The sequence below is a fragment of the Larimichthys crocea genome, chromosome IX (assembly GCF_000972845.2).
Source record: "Larimichthys crocea isolate SSNF chromosome IX, L_crocea_2.0, whole genome shotgun sequence".
In the NCBI taxonomy this organism is placed as follows: domain Eukaryota; kingdom Metazoa; phylum Chordata; class Actinopteri; family Sciaenidae; genus Larimichthys; species Larimichthys crocea.
The window spans coordinates 12,565,506-12,588,939 of NC_040019.1; the positions used below are offsets into that span (position 1 = coordinate 12,565,506).

Here is a 23,434-nt window from a genome sequence, read left to right on the forward strand (position 1 = left end):
TTTGTTGACTCATCGGGGCCATAGTCAGCCTTACGTCGGGCTATCACCCGGAGGCCAACGGCCAGACCGAGCGCCTCAACCAGCAGCTAGAGACCGGCCTCCGATGTCTGGTGTCCCAGAACCCCTCCACATGGAGCAAGCACCTGGTCTGGGTTGAATACGCTCACAACTCCCTGCCCACCTCAGCCACAGGTTTTTCTCTCTTCAAATGTGTGTACGGTTATGAGCCTCCTGTCTTCGCAAACCAGGAGCCGGAAGTGTCGGTGCCCTCTGCCCACGCCATGATCCGCCGATGCCGACGAGTCTGGACAGCCGCCCGGCAGCTCCTCATCCGCCAGGGGGACCGGGTCAAAAGGGCCGCGGACCGGAAAAGACGACCCGCTCCGGCGTACCAGCCAGGCCAGTGGGTGTGGCTCTCAGCCAAGAACCTCCACCTCAAAGCCCTCTCCAAGAAGCTGGCACCTCGCTTCGTGGGGCCGTTCCCCATCGCCAAGGTTATCGGACCTGCAGCGGTTAGCCTTCGCCTGCCCCGGTCTCTCCGTGTCCACCCTACCTTTCATGTAAGTCAGGTCAAACCGGTCAAGGAGAGCCCCATGGTCCCGGCCCTCCCACCCCCTCCTCCCCATGAGGTAGTGGACGGGGGTCCGGTCCATAAGGTCAAGAAGTTACTGGCTGTGCGCAACCGGGGCCGGGGCAGGCAGTACCTAGTGGACTGGGAGGGGTACGGTCCGGAGGAGCGACAATGGGTGCCTTCACGGCACATCATGGACCACAGCCTTATTGACGATTTTCATAGAGACCACCCTGACCAGCCTGGGCCGTCAGCTGTCAGCCCTAGAGGGGGGGGTACTGTCACACCGCGGTGAGGTCAAGCTGGGTTTTTGTCTTGTCTTGTCACTTCCTGTTTTATTTTGAAAGATAACTCTCCTCTCGTTTCAGGTCACTTGCCCTTCCTCGTGTGTCACCGGTCTGATTGTCTTCCCCGCCCTGATTGTTTCCACCTGTTCCCCATTACCTGGTGTATTTATTGTCTGCGTCTCCCTTTGTCCCGTGCCGAAGTGTTTCGTCTCATGCAGCGTTCACCAAAGCCTTATTTCCTTAGCCCACAGCCATAGCTTTTTGCTCAAGTGATCTTTTGTTTCTTCCTCGCAAGAGTGATTTTTTGTTGTAATTTCATAGCCTCAGCCATAGCTTTATAGCTCTAGTGTTCTTTTGTTTCCTTCCTCGCAAGAGTGATTTTTTGTTGTATCATCTTAGTCTAGCCCTTTTTGGTTTCCTAGTGTTTAGCCTAGTTTTTTGTCAGCCTCGTAGGAGCGTCCTTAGTTAATGTTTTCATAGCCTTTTGTTTTCTCCTCGTTGTGAGTGATTTTGATTTTGTTAATCTTTGATAAACTTAGTTCAGAGTTATTTCCTCCTCGGTGTGAATTTTTGTTTCTCTTAGTTTAGGCCTATTTTTATAGCCTCACTCTTTCGAGGGTTATTGAAGACCTGAATAAAAGCTACTCTCAGCCTAACTCTGCATCTGAGTCCTCATTGAGTCCCAGCCTGACAGAGTGTGGTGAACCTGTTTCTAAAGTTGACTTCTAAGTTTATGTCCATGATATTCGGTTAAACAGGGTCAAGACGTCCAAAGGTAAAAAGGCTGACTCTTTTTTTTTTCTACTCTTTTAAACCAGTATGGGTAGCCATCATACACTGAACAGAAATATAATCGCAACACTTTTGTTTTTTCTCTCTCTAATTTTTCATGAGATGAACTCAAAGATCTGAAACATTTTCTATATACACAAAATAACCATTTATCTCAAATATTGTTCACAGATCTGTGTAAATCTGTGATAGTGAGAACTTCTCTTTTGCAGAGATAATCCATCCCTCCTCACAGGTGTGGCATGTCAAGATGCTGATTAGAGACTTCCGGTGGAGAGGGGAATGGAGTAGACGCACGCATCGCGCTCTCCCGCACAGACTTGTAAAAACTCAACTTTTCATAACCCAAACCTGAACCGAATAGCTAGTAAGAGGAAATAATATTCTCCACGCTTCATGGCCTCCGGAACCAGGCTGGCTAAAGAGAGAAAGACGATTCGCTCGCCATGGCTAATCAGATTAGCATGCCTGCTCTGACTAGCTTGCTGGAGGAGCACCGTAAGTCCATATCAGCGGCGCTGTCCGCTGAGCTCAGGTCAGCGTTTGCCTCCCTTGAGGCTAAACTTGACACAGTGCAGGCCACAGTGACTGACTTTGCTGAGAGAATTGAGAGTCTGGAGTCCCACGCCAATTTAACTGAGGAACGCATCCAAGCTCTTGAAGCATCATGCTCCACCTTATCAGAGGCGTGTGTTAAGCTCAAAAACAAAATCATCGACCTGGAGGGACGAAGCCGACGCAACAACATCAGGATTGTCTGCCTGCCTGAGGCCATAGAAGGTCCCTGACCCACGTCCTTCTTTTCGGATGTCCTGATGGAGATACTCGGAGACCAGGTGCTACAAACCCCACCCGAGCTGGATCGGGCCCACCGCTCCCTAGCTGCTAAGCCGCGACAAGGAGACCGGCCGAGACCTGTGATTGTGTGCCTTCACCAAGGAGCTAATAGTCTGGGAGGCCTGCAAATGGAGGAACGACTTGAAGTACCGTGACGCGCCGGTCCGCATCTACGAGGATTACTGTCCCGAAGTTGTAGAGCAGCGGGCAGTCTACCGCGACGTCATGGCTAAATTGTACAACCTCTGCTTTACCCTGCAAAGCTTTAAATCACCCAGAAAGACGGCACTAAGAAGCGTTTTTCTTCGGCCGAGGAGGCTGCTGCCTTCGCGGGGGCTCAGCCCACCTCCTGAGGCTGCTTCACCAGCTCGGCTCCGCAATCGTTGAACGGGCTAATCCACTAGCGGCTAACGTTAACAACATTATCAGCACGGGCTTCAGGATGACTCGCCCAGTCGGTAAGAGTGTCTCGACACGATAACATTTAACACACAGTGACTGTGAACTCTTTCTGGTGTCTTAGGACGCTTTCTGAACACTGAGACTTTTTCAACATTTGTAAATCTCCACCTGTTGCTGAGTATGGAGTCTACCTTGGTTTGTTTGGATTAGCCGTCTCACAGCCATTAGTCACGGACTACACTTTTCATTTTCCAGTTGGGGTAATTTCAGTTAAACATTTAATACGAAGTTGTCACAGTGTGAGCCCGGACAAATGCGTGGTTCTGTTTTCTTTTTGGTTACAGGAAGATGCAACCTCTCTAGTCTTGTTTTTTCCTCATATTGTCCCCAACTGTTCTGTTTTCTCTTTAGTTAATTGGTCCTATGCCTTATAACACGGGAGGCACTGAAATTTAAGGTTTCACCCTCTGTACTATTTGGGTTACATTTAATTCAGCGGGAGTGGAGAAGTCATGGGGATCAGTGAGTATAAAGGAACTGGAAGCTATACAGGGGTTTTGAATGTTTTTTTGTTTGTTTGTTTGCTTTTTTTTGTTTTCCTGAGATTTCACGCATTAAAAGGCCCTGGATGAGTCATATATTTCATTCCAAATTTTCTGCGAGGGCGAGAGGTGCGGCCATCATTATAAGTAAAAATATAACGTACCAACGAAACCAACAAAATCTGTTGAAGATCCCAATGGCCGGTTTGTGGCTGTTTCAGGCAAGCTGTTTGACATCCCAGTTATCTTATTGTCTATGCCCCTGTGTGGGATGATGACAAATTCATAACCCGTCTTTTCTCCTCTCTTCCGGACATGGACACTCATTACCCCATTATAGGTGGTGATTTCAACCTTATTCAAGATCCTGTTCTAGATAAGTCCTCTGCTAGGCCCCTTACCTTGTCTAGTTCAGCTACTACATTGAAATCTTTTATGAACCAGCTTGGTCTTTGTGATTTTTGGAGATCTCTTAATCCCATCACGACAGCCTTTTCATTTTTCTCCCACGTCCATCGTACATATTCTAGAATCGATTTTTTTCTTGTTGATGTCAGGCTACTGCATTGGGTCGTCTCTAGCGAGTATCACAGCATAGTGACCTCAGACCATGCTCCTACGTCCACTGTCATAAACTTTCCGAACCACAGTCCTCCACATACTCAGTGGAAACTTTCGCACTTTTTACTGAATAATTCACGTTTTAAAACTTTTTTTCAGGAGGAAATAGTTAATTTTTTTCAGGCGAACGACACCCCAGATGTTACAAAAAGCACTCTTTGGGAGGCGTGTAAAGCTTATCTGAGGGGACAGGCGATCTCGTTTCCCTGTTGGCAGAAAAAAGCCGCTGTGGAAAGGACGGTCTGGCTCTCAGAACAGCTAGTTAGTGTCGACACACAATATGCCGCCATCCCTACTCCTCCTCCCTTTATGACCAGCGTCTTAAACTCCAGGCTGAGTTTGACCTCCTGTCAACATCCAAGGTTGAAACTAAATTGTTAAAAACAAAGCAACGCTATTTCGAAATGGGAGATAAAGCGGGCAAACTCCTCGCCCACCAAGCTAAAACTGCAGCACCTGAAATCTGGAAGAGCCACAACCCCCTGGAGGAGCTCTCATATCCCAAAGTTGATGGCAATCTGGCTGATAAACTAGGCGCTCCGGTTGCAGTGGCAGAAGTGCAGGAGGCGATTGGGCAGCTACAGAATGGCAAATCTCCTGGCCCAGATGGGTTTGTAGTAGAATTCTACAAAGCATATTCGTTTCTAATAACCCCACATTTGGCTAATGTCTACAATGAATCCTTTACTAGAGGGAGATTGCCACCAACCCTATCAGAAGCCAACATCTCTCTTTTATTAAAAAAAGAGAGATGTTAACTACAGGCCCATCTCACTTTCAAATGTGCACCAAAAGATTCTTGCCAAGGTTCTAGCCACTCATTTGCAGCAAGCCCTACCTACCCTAATTTCTACAGACCAGACTGGGTTCATGGCTGGAAGGAACTCTTTGTCCAACACTAGGAGACTTCTAAACATTATCGGCTCCCCCAATCCTGTCACTCCTGAGGTGATAATTTCCTTAGACGCTGAGAAAGCATTTGACAGGTTTGAGTGGAAGTATCTGTACTGTGTCCTGTCTAAATTTGGTTTTGGCTCCGACTTTATTGCGTGGATCAGACTGCTTTATGACTCTCCGACTGCCCATATCCTCACAAACAACTTGAGTTTGCCCCCTTTCGCCCTCTGTCGGGGCACCAGACAGGGGTGTCCCCTCTCCCCCCTCCTATTTGCTCTAGCTGTCGAGCCATTGGCCATCTGGCTTCGGAGGGAGGGGGGAGTTGAGGGCATCACCAGAAATGATGTCACCCACAAGTTGTCCCTGTATGCCGATGATCTGTTATTGTATGTATCTAACCCAGCCTCGTCTATCCCGGTTATCTCAGACATTTTAATCCAATTCGGCAGATACTCTGGTTACAAATTAAATTTGAATAAAAGTGAACTTCTTCCTATAAATGAACTGTCTAAGAAGATGCCGCTATCCTCTTTTCTATTTAGAGTTGTTTCAGAGGGGTTTCAATATCTTGGCATATTCGTGACTGCATCTTTCAAGGACCTTTTTAATAAAAATTTTCGCCCCCATTGACAAGTGCAAGCTAGATCTGACTCGTTGGTCCTCCCTACCTCTCTCCCTAACTGGCAGAGTAAACCTGGTTAAGATGGTGATTCTCCCCAGATTTCTCTATTTGTTCCAACACATTCCGATTTTTATTCGCCGTTCCTTCTTTCAGCATCTAGACCAGACAATTCCATCGTTTCTGTGGTTGAATAAACCGCCCCGTATTAGAAAAGCTGTTCTTCAACTCCCCAAAAAGCAGGGCAGTTTTGCACTTCCCAATCTTATCCAATATTATTGGGCATGCAATATCAATAAAATTGGTCACTGGCTTGACAGAGGAGCCGATGTAGGCCCATCGTGGGCTTTGACAGAACTACGGTCCTCAAAGTTTTCCTTACCGTCCCTCCTTACCGCACAGCTTCCCCTCAAGATCCATAACGTGTCACAGAACCCTGTTGTTACTAACTCACTGAAAATCTGGAATCAATTTCGTAAACATCATGGCTTGAACGAACCGTCGACTTTGGCCCCGGTGGTTAAAAACCATCTATTTCCACCCTCCTCATCTGACCCTACCTTTACTATCTGGCTAAACAAAGGTTTATTATATGTCAAAGACCTTTACAAAGAAAACACATTTACCGATTTTACAGAGCTTGCGGCCAGGTTGAATTACCTTGCGCTCACCTTTTTCGTTTCCTCCAAGTCAGGCACTTTGTCCAAACTGCTTACCCACACTTCCCCAACCACCCGCCCGGGTCTCTGATTGACTCCTTGCTTTTCCTTGATCCTGCTCAAAAGCGCTCCATCTCTGTGATTTACAATTCCATTGACTCCCTTAACCCTGAACAAACAACTCGTCTGAAGCAGACCTGGGAGCAGGAGATAGGAGTTCCAGTCTCAGACGACCAATGGGACCAAATCCTCAAGCTAGTTCATACGTCCTCTATATGTGCCAGGCACAGCTTACTTCAATGTAAGGTTCTTTTCAGAGTGCACTACACAAATGTCCGATTGGCGAAGATTTACCCAGGTACCAGTGACAGCTGTAATAGATGTAAGCAGTCACCTGCTAATCACACACATATGTTTTGGTCCTGTTCGAACCTCACCAGCTTTTGGCGCCGGATTTTTGATACACTTACAACAGTGCTTGGAGTCGATCTTAACCCTGAGCCTTATACGGCCCTGTTTGGCTTGCCTCCACTCATGGTACCTTGTCTATATGCATCGAAACGCCGGGTACTGGCCTTTACCACTCTATTGGCCAGACGCCTTATTTTGTTTAAATGGAAGAAAGTTCTTCCACCTTCACACAATAGCTGGCTTAGGGAGGTCCTCATCCATATCAAACTTGAGAAAGTCAGATTCTCTCGGCCGGGTTCTGATATTGCTTTTAACAAAACCTGGCAGCCTTTCTTAGGGTACTTAAACAGAACTACTATTCACCCAGAAAGTGACTAGATGCCCCCCCTTATGTATTATTTACTACTTTCTACTTTTTATTATCTCAACAACCATTTTTCCTTTTTTTTTTTGTTTTGTTTTGTTTTGTTTGTTTCTTGTATGTAAGTATGTAATGGTTTATTTATGTGATTATTTTACCTATTTCTTGGCAGTGGGTGGGAAGGGTTAAGGGTTTGTTGTGGTTCTTAGAAGCCGTTCTGGCTTAGGTTAAGCTCACTGTTGTTATCATCACACTGTGCGGCACAACCTATGACATTTTCTACCTCAAGAATTTGTGTATACACTGTATGTGTGAATTATTGGTGTATGTGAACAAAAAAATCAATAAAAAGATGTGTAAAAAAAAAAAAAGATGCTGATTAGACAGCATGATTATTGCACAGATGTGCCTTAGGCTGGCCACAATAAAAGGCCACTCTGAAATGTTCAGTTTTATCACACAGCACAATGCCACAGATGTCGCCAGTTTTGAGGGAGTGTGCAATTGGCATGCTGACAGCAGGAATTTCCACCAGAGCTGTTGCCCGTGAATTGAATGTTCATTTCTCTACCATAAGCCGTCTCCAAAGGCGTTTCAGAGAATTTGGCAGTACATCCAACCAGCCTCACAACCACAGACCACGTGTAACCACACCAACCCAGGACCTCCACATCCAGCATGTTCACCTCAAAGATCGTCTGAGACCAGCGACTCAGACAGCTGCTGCAACCATCGGTTTGCATAACCAAAGATTTTCTGCACAAACTGTCAGAAACCACTTCAGGGAAACTCATCTGCATGCTCGTCGTCCTCATCAGGGTCTCGACCTGATTCCAGTTCATCGTCGTAACTGACTTGAGTGGGCAAATGCTCACATTCAATGGTGTCTGGCACGTTGGAGAGGTGTTCTCTTTATCGAGGAATCCCGGTTTGTGGCAGCATATGTGGCATGGTGTGGGTGAGTGGTTTTCTGATGTCAATGTTGTGGATCGAGTGGCCCATGGTGGCGGTGAGGTTATGGTATGGGCAGGCAGACGATGAACACTGGTGCATTTTATTGATGACATTGTGAATGCACAGAGATACCGTGACGAGATCCTGAGGCCCATTGTTGCAGCATACTCACTGGATATGTCACTCACTGAGCATGTTTGGGATGCTCTAGGTCGGTGTATAGGACAGCGTGTTCCAGTTCCTGCCAATATTCAGCAACTTCGCACAGCCATTGAAGAAGAGTGGACCAACAAATAAAACAATAAAATAAAACAAAACTGCACATTTCAGAGTGGCCTTTTATTGTAGCCAGCCTAAGGTTCACCTGTGCAATAATCATGCTGTCTAATCAGCATCTTGATATGCCACACCTGTGAGGTGGGATGGATTATCTCGGGAAAGGAGAAGTTCTCACTATCACAGATTTACACAGGTTTGTGAACAATATTTGAGAGAAATGGTTATTTTGTGTATATAGAAAATGTTTTAGATTTCTGAGTTCAGCTAATGAAAAATGGGAGCAAAAACTAAAATGTTGCGTTTATATTTTTGTTCAGTGTAATAAGGTAACTGATAACCCCACCGAGTTCATATCTTGGAATGTTAAAGGGGTTCAATAACCCGGTTAAAAGACAAAAAGTTATGTCTCAGGTAAATGTAGTATTTTTACAAGCAACCCACCTATATAATGCCAATGTTGTTGGCTTCAAACGAAGCTGGATTGGTCAAGTGTACCATTCCAAATTTAATTCAAAGGCAAGAGGGACGGCTATATTAATAAACAAAAATATTTCCTTTCACTCACAAGAAGTAATTAGCAAGGGGTGTCAATTAGCTCAGTTGGTAGAGCGTCCCATGTACAACTTGCTGTAGCGGCCCAGGGTTCGAATCCGATCTGCAGCCTTTTGCCACATGTCATTCCCCATCTCTCTCTCCACACATTCCTATCACTCTTCAGCTGTCTCTGTCAAAAATAAGCTTGAAAAAGGCCAAAAAAATATCTTAAGTAATTAGCAATCTGACGGGCGAGATGTGATTGTTGTTGGACAACTTTGGCAGTCCTGTAATTTTAGTATACTTTTTTAGTACTTGTATGCATCAAACTGCGATGACAGTAATTTTTTTGAAAAACTATTTCTAACGATACCCAAGATTGGAGATGGATATCTCATAATAGGAGGGGATTTCAATCTTGTATTGGATGTCACCTTCGACAGGTCGTCAACTAACCCTCAGAGTGTTTCTAGGTCAGCAGGAGTGAGTGATTTCATGTGTCAGTGTGGCCTTTCGGATGTTTGGAGGTTTCAGTTTCCTCACACTAAAACTTATTCCTTTTTCTCAAATGTACAACATACCTACACCCGTATAACAGGCTTCTACCCAAGGTCAAGACTTGCTCATATACCAGTATTGTTATATCAGATCACAGTGCCTTCCAATTTGACCTGGATCTCCCAAATCGCCCTCCCCCAAACAAAATTGGGAGACTCAACCCCCTCCTACTATCAGACGAGAAATCTGTAGAGTTTATTTCATCCGAAATTGATTTTTTCTTAGAGACAAATACCTCCCATGAGGTTTCATTTGCCACACTATAGGAGACTCCTAAAGTATACATTCGTGGACAAATCATAGCTTACTCCACTACACTTAAAAGAGGAAAATATTCAAAACTGCATGAAATCTCCCAACAAATACTAGATATCACCTCGAAATATGCTCAAAGACCGCTTGAGACCAGTGGCGATTTTGGGGGGTGGCATTGGCCACCCCTGCGGCCACCCCAGATCTGATAGGTAGTTGGTCAAGTTCGTCAACACGAGAAACAAGAGAAATGCTGTCAATCAATGATGACAGCCGATCAACTGATTTAGAGCCAAATTTACATTCTGAAGTATCACAGTATTGGTCATACTGAGGCTGTGACAGCTGATCTCTGTTCAGCGTTTGGTCAATGGCCAGACAGGTCAAGTGTCGGGTGACCGATGAGACGCACAACGTTACTGCTGCAGCTGCTGAACAGGTCCGTGAAAGGAGCTTCAGCTACTGGATAAACCGGTGAAATCCGTCGGAGGTATGGTAATGTAATGTTTATTTTTATCGTAGTTCCCTCTGAATGTGTAGGAAAACTTTATCTAGTCCTAAGTAGCAGCTAAAAGAGTAATACGAACTACAATGCAGTGGCTGCCCTAGCTAGCTTAGAGAGAGAGATATTCAGACTTCTTCAATAAAAAGAGAAAAGAGTGAGAGTCAGCCACAGCTTCTACCAGCAGCATCAGGGAAACATGTCAGCTGCCCAGGTACAGCAGTAGTGATGAAGGGCAAGGGCAGTCAGCTCCCCCTGCACATGATGGTAAGTCATGCTGGGATAGTTTGAATTTTCCATGTAGGCTCACATTAAAGCTGAATGTGTTTCCAGTTATACAATTATAACCGTCTGAAACATCATTAGTTCAAACAGTTGTAAAAGACAGAAGAACAATAAAAAAATGTGCATAATACACACACACACACACACACATTTGTATGTATGATTGTGTGAGTGTAAAATCTCTCTCTCTCTCTCTCTCTATATATATATTATATATATATATCTATCTCTATATATATATTATATATCTATATTATATATCTATATATATATTATATATATATATATATATATATATATATTTTTTTTTTTTCATATCTGTGTATTCCAACAGCTGACCCAGCCACACCCAGAGGAGGATCCCGCAGTGTCTGGCTAAGCATGTTCATGAGAGTTTTGTTTTACATAACATTGCTTTATAGTATGTACTTCGTTTATGTTACAATTGTTTATGCACATTTTTCATAAGTCACTTTATGAAAATGCATTGTTTTAATATTATATTGTTTTTAAGCATTGATTTAAATAAATACATTTATGCTGAATCAAAGCCAATGTTTCAGTGTATATCTTCATCAGGAACATGAATACTGTCTGGGCTGAAAACCACTTTTTGCACATTTTCAAAGATCACAAGGCATCCTATAGAATGCCACTATTCAGTCACCATCATGTTTACTTTACTAATTTAAATGCCATCTTGTGATTAATTAAAAATACATCTGGGAAAGAACAAATCAAAAAAGTTTTGGTTTATTCTGTTTCCTCGATTGCTGTGTTTTAATATAGCCACAAGATGTCATTTCAATTAGTAAAGCAAACAGGTAACAATACAGGTGACACAGATGATGAGCTGATAGTTCTATTCTATAGGATGAGTTAAGCGCAGTTGAGATTTTTCTAATCTAATCTAATTTGTGAAGAGATGAGGACTTTAATCCACTACAAGGAAATGGCTCTTAGAAAATGTGTACCCTATGCTCAACACATTTTAGTAAATAATCAGATATACTTGAGAAATATAAATTTACCAGAATAGACACCTTTATTTAACACTTATGAGACAGGAAATTATGGGAGACCGAGGGTATGTGACATGCAGATAAGGACTGGGATTTAAATTGTGGTCGGCTGCGTACATGGCATTAAACTCCACGATGCCATGGCCACCCCACACTAGCTTTGCGTCCCATCCTGGCCACCCCGGTAAAAATGTCCTGGATACGCCACTGCTTGAGACTACAAACTGAATTTGACCTTTTAACCACTGATGAGGCAACATGCCTTATTATGAAAGCCAGATATAATGTCTACTAATTTCGAGACAAATCGAATAGACTATTAATGCTGCAAGCTTGTCAGGCAGCGGCTGCTCGCTCGATTACAAAGATGCAATCACATACAGGAGATATATTGACAGATCATGATGACTAAATCAAACTTTTTCTCAGTTTTACTCTGACCTTTATACATCGGAATGCGGAATGTGGTGACTCTGATCTCCCATGCAATTTCTTCGAAAACCTGACAATTCCTAGTATGTCACAGGATTAAAATACTAAGTTGTGCGCAGACATTTCGGTTTCTGAAATTATTAGAGCTGTTAAATCTATGCAAAATAATAAGTCGCCCGGCCCTGATGGGTTTACATGCGAATTCTATAAAAAGTTTGCCCATCTACTAGCACCAACTCTCCAAACCATATTTAATGAGGCACTTTCTCTAGGTATTCTTCCTATGACACTGAGACAGGCCTCAATCTCTCTATTGGTGAAGAAAGATAAAGATCCACCCTTTTCTACATCATATCGCCCCATTTCTCTGTTAAATGTGGACTATAAATATTATCCAAAGTGTTGGCTAAGCGCCTAGAGAGTGTGATCCCTGATCATTTCACCTGATGAAACGGGATTCATTCAGGGCCGACACTCTTACTCAAATTTAATAACACTATTCAATGTTGTTCACTCGGCCCGGTCAATATGCCCCGAGGTAGTAATTTCACTCGACACGGAAAAGGCATTTGACCGGGTCGAGTGGGAACATTTATTTTTTCAGTCTTCAAAAGTTTGGCTTTAAAGAGGGTTTCATAGCCTGGATCAGGTTGCTTTACTCTTACCCCCTGGCATCTGTGGTCTCTAATAATACTCAGTCTGGTTACGTCCCTCTCAGATGGGGGACAAGGCAGGGGTGTCCTCTGTCCCCTCTCTTGTTTTCATTGGCCATTGAGCCCTTAGCGATTGCACTGCAAATCTGTAAGGACTTTTAAAAGGTATACAGTGGGAGGGCCTAGAGTTTAAAACATCTCTTAATGCAGATGATCTCCTTTTATATGTTTCCGACCCAACTTCATCACTCCCCTTCATTCTAGACATTCTGACTCAGTTTGGAAAGGTGTCCGGATATAAGTTGAATTTGCAAAAGAGCGAACTTCTCTCCTAAACTCTAAGGCAGATGAAATTCCCTCTAATTTTCTCCCCTTTACAAGGGTCCAAAATGGCCTTAAATATCTGGGAATTTGAGGTCACTCACTCTTTCCCTGCTACCTTTAAGAAAAATTTCATGGCTGTCCTTTTGTCAGTAACAGGTCGTATTAACCTTATTAAAATAATACTATTGCCAAAAATTTTATTTAAATTTAAAACATCCCAATTTTAATTAAAAAATCTTTCTTTAAAACATTTGATAATTTTCTTTCATATGGGCAAACAAACCTAGTCGTATCAAGAAGACTCACCTCCAAGGATCAAAGAGCTCTGGAGGACTTGTATTGCCAAATTTGATTTTTTATTAATGGGTATGCAACACAGAAATTATTTCACTCGTTTGAAGATGATCCAATCGCAGATAAAGCAGACTGGGTGCTATTAGGGCTTTCATCATGTCATCATCACTTAGGCTCAGTGATTTGGTCTTGCCCCTTATTAGCAATAGTTAGATCTCAAATAAGCAATCCATAAGAATTTGGGCTCAATTTAGAAAACATTTTGGGCTACAAAGGCCCTCTTATCCTCTCACCTGTTAAGTCAAACCACACGTTCACTCCCTCTTGTTCTGATCCTACATTCAGTCTGTGGTTTAACAGAGGGATCAAGTCAATGTGTAACTGATATATAGAAGACATATTTATGTCTTTCTCTCAATTATCCCAAATCTACAACTTACCTAAGAACCATTTCTTCCTTTACTTACAGGTTACAGCCCATAAAATCACATATCGACTTGTGGAGGGGGCGTGGTGCATCAGCTGCAGGAGAGAGGTGTGGAGAGGGCTCAGGAGAGCAGCGCCAGGTGAGATTGATTGGCACACCTGTATCCTGTTGAGCTAATCACTCTCTCCTTTTAACACAGTAGTGTGCTGTACCTGGAGGAGGAATACCAAACACGACACGAAGCGAGACACACAGCTGTCGGCAGCCTGAAACAGAGAGTATGTCTGCAAACAGACACCGAATGATGTGTGACTGTGTTGTGAACTGAAATAAAACAACTAAAACGTCATCGCTCTCTGATTGATTCTCTGCTGAAGAACCCACAATGGCATCAGGCTACCCCCACACAAATATATTCCTGAACTGAAATCGGACCGTAGAGGACTGGTAGCCCAGATCTATGATCTCATCCAGAGCATTAACCCACACTTCACTGAAAACTGGAGGGTTCTGATCTTAGAGTAGTTTTTAGAGATGATCAATAGGACGGATGGACGGACAGACACTCCCCAAGTGTGCTTTATATCCTATAAACCTATGGGTGGGTGGGAGGTGATGGGAATGGTGAACTTGCTGTGTCAACGTATCTGCTGAACAATGCACTTCTACAGTTTGGAGATGAATGTGTAAATTGAAGCATATGTTCTGTTTTTTTCATCACCGTGAAGTGAGTTTTAGTTTATTTCAAACTGCTAATATGTTATATATTATAAATGAGTTTTGAATGTTTTGTCAACACTACAGAAACACAAGGTAACTTTTAACTATGACAAGGGTGTCTGATATTGACTGCTGTTAGTTATTGCTTTGATTAATGGTTGTGTATTGATTACTGACAGTTAGGCTTATTATTCATATTCAGCAGTACTAGTGGGCAGTCAATGGTTCATCCTTTACTACGGTGGCCAGGAACCCTCAATGCTGCAAATAAAAGAAACGCTGCAAACAAAAAGAAACAGCGCTGCAAATAAAAAGAAACGCTGCAAACAAAACTCCACAACAGAATTTAATTACCGGGGACTATTATTGCTGGTGTACCTGTAGTTTTTTATGTGAGTGAAGAAGTACGGAAGCGTATTGGATTCACTTGAAAAAAATTAATTTAGACACCTGATCTCGTAATTACGAGATAAGGAAAGGTGCCTTATTGGCCACTGCACTGTAAAGTTAGAAAGATATTGGCACTTCCGCTTCCGGGATTAATAACTCTTAATTGAAACATTGTTAAAACACAAAACACGCATATTTTCAATCGTAGTAAGACAGACAACGAGTTACAACCTAACGTTCATCACAACAAGCCATCCTCGGAACCACACCAACAACATTAGTGTTTACCAGGACTTTTCATAATTTCTGGGAATTTTTATTAGGAATATTAATCAATAACTTTAATATGATACAATACTGCGGTAATGCTATCTACACTTTAAAATCTAGTGCTCGACTACATCAGTTTGTACGGTAAAGTACAAACCAGTACGGTACAGTAAAAGAACTTGAAAATCACCCCAGAAGTAGCTGTAGAAGTAGAAGCAGTTGTCAGAAAACAATGAAGACGACCATGAAGACGCTTTGTCAACGTTTCAATTAAGAGTTATTGATCCCGGAAGTGCCAATATCTTTCTAACTTTACCGAAGTGCAGTGGCCAATAAGGCACCTTTCCTTATCTCGTAATTACGAGATCAGGTGTCTAATTAATTTTTTTTTCAAGTGAATGCAATACGCTAATGTAGTTCTTCTTCTTTATTTACATAAAAAACTACAGGTGCACCGGCAATAATAGTTCCCGGTAATTCACTTCTGTTGTGGAGTTTTTTGTTTTCAGCGTTTCTTTTTATTTGCAGCGCTGTTTCTTTTATTTGCAGCTGCGTTTCTTTTTTATTTGCAGCACTGTTTCTTTTTGTTTGCAGCATTTCTTTTATTTGCAGCATTGAGGGTTCCCGGCCACCGTACTTTAGTGTTTTCAAACTACTTATGAAAATCTGTTCATCTCTGCAGTGCAAACTTTGTTACAATCAAAGATAGATGATGACTGTTGTAAAGCAGAGGGATACATGTAGTTAAATGTCCCAGTGCTGTTGTGCTCTATACAGCACTCATGGAATGACTCTTGTCCAATTAAATTACTTGGTTGAGGTAGGCCACTAATAACCACTACTCCACTAATAAGATGATTGGTGGTTATATCTACGGCTCCTCCAGTCTGCATGTCAAAGTGTACTTGGGCAAGATACTGAACCCCAAATTGCTTCTGAAGGCTGTGTGAATGTGTATGAATGGTTAGCTCCCAAAAACCGATGAGCAGCTGGCACTTTGCATGGCAGCCAATGCCATCAGTGTATGAATGTGTGTGACTGGGTGAAAAAGATATGTTGTGTAGTGGTCAGAAGACTAGACAGGCGCTATATAAGTACGGTCCACTTACCATTTATAACAACAAATATAGATTGTTTTCTTAATTTGCTCACCAACAAGGTCTCAAGTCATTCAACATGTAAACAAAAATACTGTACATTCAATATAATCCAGTTATCTGTAAATCATTCAGTATTTATCTTAATTAGCTGTCATTTCATCAAACATCCAGTGTTGATGAATGTTGTTGTCGTGCTACCTCTTCAAGCACGAGAACAAGAAGGCTGTCACAAAGGACTAGCTTTCATTACATTATGTCATGTTTTTAAGAAACATACTTCATTCTAATGATGACAATTCTCTGCCTTTCTGATATTGGAAATGAAGAAACCATGAGGGTTGCTTCTTCTTACATTTACTCCGGTGTGGAAAAAATCTAAAGGCGTTCAGGGAGCATGGATTGCATGTGCTAGCATGATTTATAGGCTGACTATAGCAGTTTATAAATGTCCCATAATGCATGCATGCAAATGTACAGTGGACACAAAGATGTTGTGACGAACTAACATACATATTAAGGAAAAACACAGTACGAAAACACTAATTGTACTCTGTGGTCAAAACAAAATAAATCAGCCATTTAACTGTTGTATCATCTTTATTGACTTTTTGAACAAGGCTTGTACAAATTTTAAGATAAATACTGCATTTAAAATGCATTAAAATTTTTAATAAAATACAGCAAAATGAAGTCTGCCACTTAATGAAAATGGACAAACTTGTTTTAACACTGCAGCAACATCTGTAGCATTGCCTTTGCAGTAAGATATTCACTGTTAAATTCAGACAAAACTTAAGTTCTTGTAATTGGACCCAAACACCTCAGAAACTCTCTTTCTAGAGACTTAGTTACTTTAGATGGGATCACCCTGGCCTCCAGCTCCACTGTAAAGAATCTTGGAGTTGTTTTTGATCAGGATTTGTCCTTGTCCACATAAAACAAATTTCAAGGACTGCATTTTTCCACTCACGTAACATATCAAGCAGTTGCATAAAAACAAAAAAACTTGTAAGTCATTGTTATCAGGATGTTCCAATAAGTCTCTTAGGACTTTGCAGTTAATTCAGAATGCTGCTGCACGTGTTCTGACAGGAACCAAGATCAGAGATCACATCTCTCCCATTTTGGTTTCCTTGCATTGGCTACCTGTTAAATCTAAAATAGAATTTAAAATTCTTCTCCTTACTTACAAAGCTCTTCATGGTCAGGCACCATCATATCTAAAATAGCTCATAGTAAGTACCTTGCTACCCCTCTAAAACACTGCACTCTCAGAATGATGGGTTCCTTGTGGTTTCTATAGTTTCCAAGAGTAGATTGGGATTGGCTTTCAGCTATCAGGCTCCTCTTCTGTGGAACAAACTACCCCCCCCCTCCCCCCTCCCCCCAAGAAAAAAAGAATAGAGACACAGAAACACAGCAGCATTGTTCCCCTGCTCTCTCTCTCTCTCTCTCTCTCTCATAAGGTAGGGACTTAGTGGCCTTGCACAAATGCAGAGGAGAAGGTTAATTTCATTGGCTTCACGTTCTAAAAAAAATCCATTTAGCCTTCACTTGCTTGTACAAATCATGTGATCCTGCTTACCCCACTGGCCCTAACTAACACATACAAAGAAACACACTCACACATCCTACATAATGAAGCCATGTGATCATGTCTCAAGATGAAACAGACAATTTAATTAACATTTATGGACTGCTATGGGTGGCTGCTTGTTTCCTATTTCCTCCTAAATAGACTACTGCAGCACAAGAGATCAAGATTCAGTACAAAAAAAAACAGAAACACTTAGAATAAGCATTGTAAGTGTGTGGACTATGGGGTAGGGTACTAACACATGCAGCTGTAAATTGATTTGGTGGTCTTACATAATTTAAAAGTGAGGGCTGATATTTGAAAAAGATAACCACAGTCATCCCCCAAACCTTTTCTTTCTCACCTTGAGTTTGTCAGATTATTTTATAACTTGATTTCCCCCCCCCTATCATTACAGATAGAGAGATGAGAGAAAATCAAAGGACCACAGCCAGCCTTAACCCAGACATTTCCACAGGAGCATTCTAATGCATGAGGTGTTTGCTATGTGGACATGGGGCCTCATGTACAAATACTTGCGTGGATTTCCTACTGAAACTTGGCGTACACCAAAACCCAGAAACTCTTGCGCACAAAAAAATTCAGATGTATCAAAGTGTGACATCCTCAGGAAGAAGCTCATCTCCCTACGTTGCACTGAATGGCACAAGAGGAAGGGTAGAGAAAGGGCCCGCAAGCGCACTGCCTTCATAGCTAACCCTTTTGGGTTCACAAGGAGGTTGCTAGGGCAGAAGCGGAGTGGGACCCTTATGTGCCCAGAAGACGACATCAACCGCCATCTCTCTGAAACCTACAACGACAGGCATAGGGAGGAAGACCTTGGCCCTTGCAAAGAGCTAATTATACCACCTCTACCCACCAGCCAATTTAACACCAAAGAGCCAACGCTGGCAGAGGTCAGGAACACAGTCAGGGCTGCACGGACCAGCGCAGCACCAGGGTCGAGTGGGGTGCCGTACAAAGTATACAAGCACTGCCTGAGACTGCTGCAGAGGCTGTGGAGGATCATCAGGGTAGTATGGCGAAGAGGCAGGGTAGCCAAGCAGTGGAGGCATGCCAAAGGTGTCTGGATACCGAAGGAGGAAAACGCAAGTGACATCTCGCAGTTCCAAACCATCTCACTGCTCAGCGTAGAGGGCAAGATCTTTTTCAAGATTCTTGCCAACCGCATGACCGATTTCCTACTGAAGAATTCCTACATTGACACCAGCGTGCAGAAGGGGGGAGTTCCAGGCATGCCAGGCTGTGTTGAACATACTGGAGTGGTTACCCAGCTGATCCGAGAGGCAAGAGAAAATCGAGGAGATTTGTCAGTCATCTGGCTTGACCTGGCAAACGCCTACAGATCAGTTCCCCACAAGCTGGTGACTAAGGCCTTGACCACCCACCATGTTCCGCAGAAGATCACAGATCTCATACAGGACTATTATAACAGTTTCAGTATGAGATTCACATCGGGATCAATAACTTCGGCATGGCATCGACTAGAAAAAGGCATCGTCATCGGTTGCACCATATCAGTGACGCTGTTTGATCTGGCGATGACCATGCTTGTCAAGGCGGCAGAAGTGGAATGCAGAGGACCTCTCTCTAGATCTGGCATTCGCCAACCGCCAATCAGTACCTTTATGGATGACCTAACAGTCACAGCGACATCAGTACCAGGGTGCCGCTGGCTCCTTAAAGGTCTGGAAAGACTAACATCGTGGGTGGAAATGACATTCAAGCCAGCCAAGTGCAGGTCCCTTGTGCTGAGGAAGGGGAAAGTGGAGGACAAGTTTCGCTTCCACATGAACGGTCTTCAAATCCCAACCCTGACAGAGAAGCCGGTGAAGAGCTTGGGGAAGATCTTCAATGCCACTCTGAGAGACACAGCAGCGATCAAAGCTATGCACACAGAGCTTAAGACCTGGCTTGCTGCGGTGGACAGGTCAGGTCTCCCAGGGAAGTTTAAAGCCTGGATATATCAGCATGGCATCCTGCAAAGGCTTTTGTGGCCACTGATGATGTACTACGTCCCAATAACAACGGTGGAGGCATTGGAGCGAAACATCAACCAGTTCCTGCGCAGGTGGCTAGGCCTGCCAAAGAGCCTGAGCTGCATCACCCTGTATGGGCCCACCAACAAACTACAGCTCCCATTCTCAGGCCTGACAGAGGAGTTCAAAGTAGCAAGAGCCAGGGAGGTGTTACTGTACAGAGACTCATCCAACACCAGAGTCTCCTCTGCAGGCATAGAGGTCAGGACTGGAAGAAAGTGGCGAGCGCAGGAGGCAGTCCAGCTGGCAGAAGCAAGGTTGCGGCATGGTGTGCTAGTAGGCTCGGTAGCGGTTGGGCGAGCGGGACTCGGCTGCCATAAAACACCACGCTATGACAGAGCCCAGGGGAGGGATGGACGGCAGATGATCCAGGGGGAGGTGCGCAGCAGCAAGACTGTGGCCATGCGCCAACAGGGGGCATGGACCAATTGGGACCATGCACTGACTCGGAACATCACCTGGTCAGAACTTTGGAGGTCAGAGCCAGCAAGACTCAAGTTCCTGATCCAGTTAGTGTATGATGTCCTCCGGAGTTCATCAAATCTGCATTGCTGGGGTCTGGAAGAAACACCATCATGTCCACTGTGCCCTGCAAAAGGATCGTTGGAACACATCCTGAGCTGCTGCCCGAAAGCACTGGGAGAGGGGAGGTACCGATGGCGCCATGACCAGGTGCTGAAGGCAGTAGCTGACACCATCTGTGCTGGAATTCAGCAAAGTAAGCACCAGCCCCCAGCAAGGCCAAACATCGCTTTCGTCAGGGCGGGTGAGAAACCTCAGTCACAGCTAAAGGTCCCTGCTGGTCTCTTATCAACAGCAGGCGACTGGCAGCTGAAGGTGGACCTGGGGAGGCAATTGAAGTTTCCAGAGCACATTACCAGCACAACACTCAGGCCAGATATGGTCTTAACATCGGAGAGTTCGAAGCAAGTGGTTTTACTGGAACTAACAGTCCCCTGGGAAGACCGGATTGAGGCAGCTTACGAAAGAAAGAAGGCAAAATATCTGGATCTGGTGGAGGACTGCAGGCTTAACAGGTGGAGGGCCCGCTGTGAGCCGATCGAGGTTGGCTGCAGGGAATTCCCAGGACAGAGCCTGCACCGAATACTCAGGCTCCTTGGAATCAGGGGGGTGCAAGAGTGGTAAGCTACCTGAAACATCAGTGAGGTAGCCGAGAAAGCCTATAGGTGGCTGTGGATAAAGAGGCGAGACATGGTTTAGTGCGCTGCTTGGACACAAGCCAGGGTCTGATCAGCCCCGGCTGGGTCGCCCAGGTGAGGGTGTCTGATGATCTAAGACCCGAAAAACACCCCGTGACCCTGGGTTCACCACTGAGAATGTGTCCAAGCTGCACCACCAAGGTGTTTATATATATATATATATATATGTGTGTGTGTGTGTGTGTGTGTATGTATGTGTATAGGGTGCGCCCTCTTTCCCCCACTCCCAAGAATAACCAAGGTCACAGAAATGCAGTCCAACGAAAGATCATTTATTCAATTATTACTATTATTATTGTTATTTCCAAAGTGGTAGGTTTTAATGATTCAGGGTGAGCATGGCCCAAAACAATAAACAAAACAATCTGATCAAAAGCTAACTTACCTAACCAAAACAAAGAAAAAAAAATACAGGGTCCTGACCTGCCTCCCTATAAAATAAACAGGAGAAAAAAGGAGATAAACCAAAAGAGCTACTCACCCCTACTACTACCTGGTCTGCAAAATCAGACTTATACAATTTCACAGAGCACAACACAATCAATACAATACAGCCTGGTGCAGTTGGGAGTCGGGTCAAGAGAAGAGAACGAATGAATCCAGCGGCAGCCATTTATAGCTGATCCACCAGTCCATTAACCAATTGGCAGGCAGCACCTGGAGAGAGGGATAGACCCTAAGGTGGACTCTGGCCCCGTCGCCCCCATACATTATTACTGACACTGCTCAGAAAATTCAGTATTATTACAACAAGCTGTGTCATTATTGCCTTTTTACTGGGCTCTTAATTCGAAGGGACTCTTATTTTGAAAAACTTGTCCTGTGTGTGTGTGTGTGTGTGCGTGCATGTGTGTTGTTCTGTCTGTGTGTGGTGTGTGTGTGTGTGTGTGTGTGTGTGTGTGTGTGCGTCTGCCTGTCTGTCTGCCTGTGTGTGGTGTGTCTGTCTCTCTATGTGTCTGTGTTTGTGTCTGCGAGAGACAAGGATAAAATGGCCGACATTAAAAATGTAGTCTTGATAGTCTGATATCATACAGAGACTTCAAAAAAGTCAAAGGCATGCTTGAGGTTGCCAAGCAACCAGGGTGAGCTGCAGGTCAGAGTAATTAGTCACGGTGCTGCATGCTCTGTCTGTCCCCTGAGATGCACAGTATATGTCTGAATGATCCCCCTCGAAGGTGGCCAAAAACAACCTATAAGGTTGTTTATAACCACCTATAAGGTATGCCTAGCGCTAACGTGCTAGCTGCTCTGCTGTCTCTGTCTGCCATTTTAGACAGACAAGTTCAAATTAGTGCCAAGAACTACTAAATGGCTGCAATCTCTGCCTCCAAAATGCATGGGAGGTCTATGAAGCTGTGGGGGGGAGTAGTCGATCAGCGAGCCAAAACTATAACAGAGACAGCTTCAACAGTGTTATCACTGCGACCGCCTCGAATTTTCCTACGTTTGAGAGGTAATCATGTCTGTGCTGTGCATTTGAGGCCACCATAGTCGAAACGTTTTATTTTTTCACTGGTCGTTTTGTCACTCTTCCCAGAGGAGTGCTAGAGTAGCTAGAGTAGCTAGTGATGTCATCACTCACAAAAGTTTTGAAAAAAAGTTAATCCGAGTTTAATGTTGAGAGTTTGTGTACCATTTGAATGAAGTCTGTGTAGTAATAGTAGAGTTGTTGAAAATGTGAATGTTTGTAAAAGTTTTGTAGAATGATTGAAGTTTGTGTATGCATTTTATAGGGAACAATATTTGCGAAAAAGTTGAATAATTTGTAGAATTTAATAGTAGAATTGAGAAAAGTACATGGCTGGAATGGCATGAGAGCTGACTCTAGTGGTATAATTTTTATTTTTGTGGGACAAAATTTGTAGGAGTAGTTAGATGCCGAAAAATGTACGGAAGAAGAAAAATAATAATAACTAGAAAATTCCCGCAGAAATTTTGAGAGTGACGAGTGGGCTGTTGCCCGGGGTCTGTAGTCAAAAAGCACACCTCCATAGTCATTTTTAACATGTTTATTTAGACACAGGAGCAGCTAGCGCTGCCCCGCAAGCAATTGACATTGCATGTTAACTACCATGTCTTAATTTTTAGTGGCTAATGTTATTAGTATGTTAGCATTTGCATTAATTTTAGCATTGCCGCTAATGATACCCGTTAGCATGTCTTTACAGCTAGCGCTAATGAGCTGCTGCTCTGCTGTCTCTGACGTGCTAGCAATTAACATGTTTCTTACTGATGAAAATGAGTGGCTAGCATTAACGTGCTAGCAGTTAACATTAGCATGCTAGCATTAGCCTGTTATCAATGAGCATGTATTTAATTCTTAGTGGCTTATAGTAATCAATTAACATTAGCATGTTAGCATTGGCATGTATATAATACTTAGTGGCTAATGTATTTGTAACACGCTAGTGCTCTGCTGTCATTATCATTTCAGACAGACAATGCGCTAAGCAATTAACATTAGCATATTAACATTACATGTTAACATTGCATGTATTTTAATGCTAAAAATGAGTGACTAGCATTGACGTGCTAGCATTAACATTAGCCTTTAACATTACATGTTAACATTAGCATGTATTC

General features: G+C 43.4%; 1 protein-coding gene across 1 annotated transcript; it reads left to right on the forward strand.

Annotated features, from left to right (window-relative positions):
• Positions 1-4,456: 4,456 nt before the first annotated feature.
• On the forward strand, positions 4,457-20,919 carry LOC113746462 (uncharacterized). Its single transcript, XM_027282239.1, is given in 4 exon segments — positions 4,457-4,662; positions 6,263-6,528; positions 18,178-20,830; positions 20,832-20,919. Coding segments are annotated over 4 exon segments (3,213 nt in total).
• Positions 20,920-23,434: the final 2,515 nt, after the last annotated feature.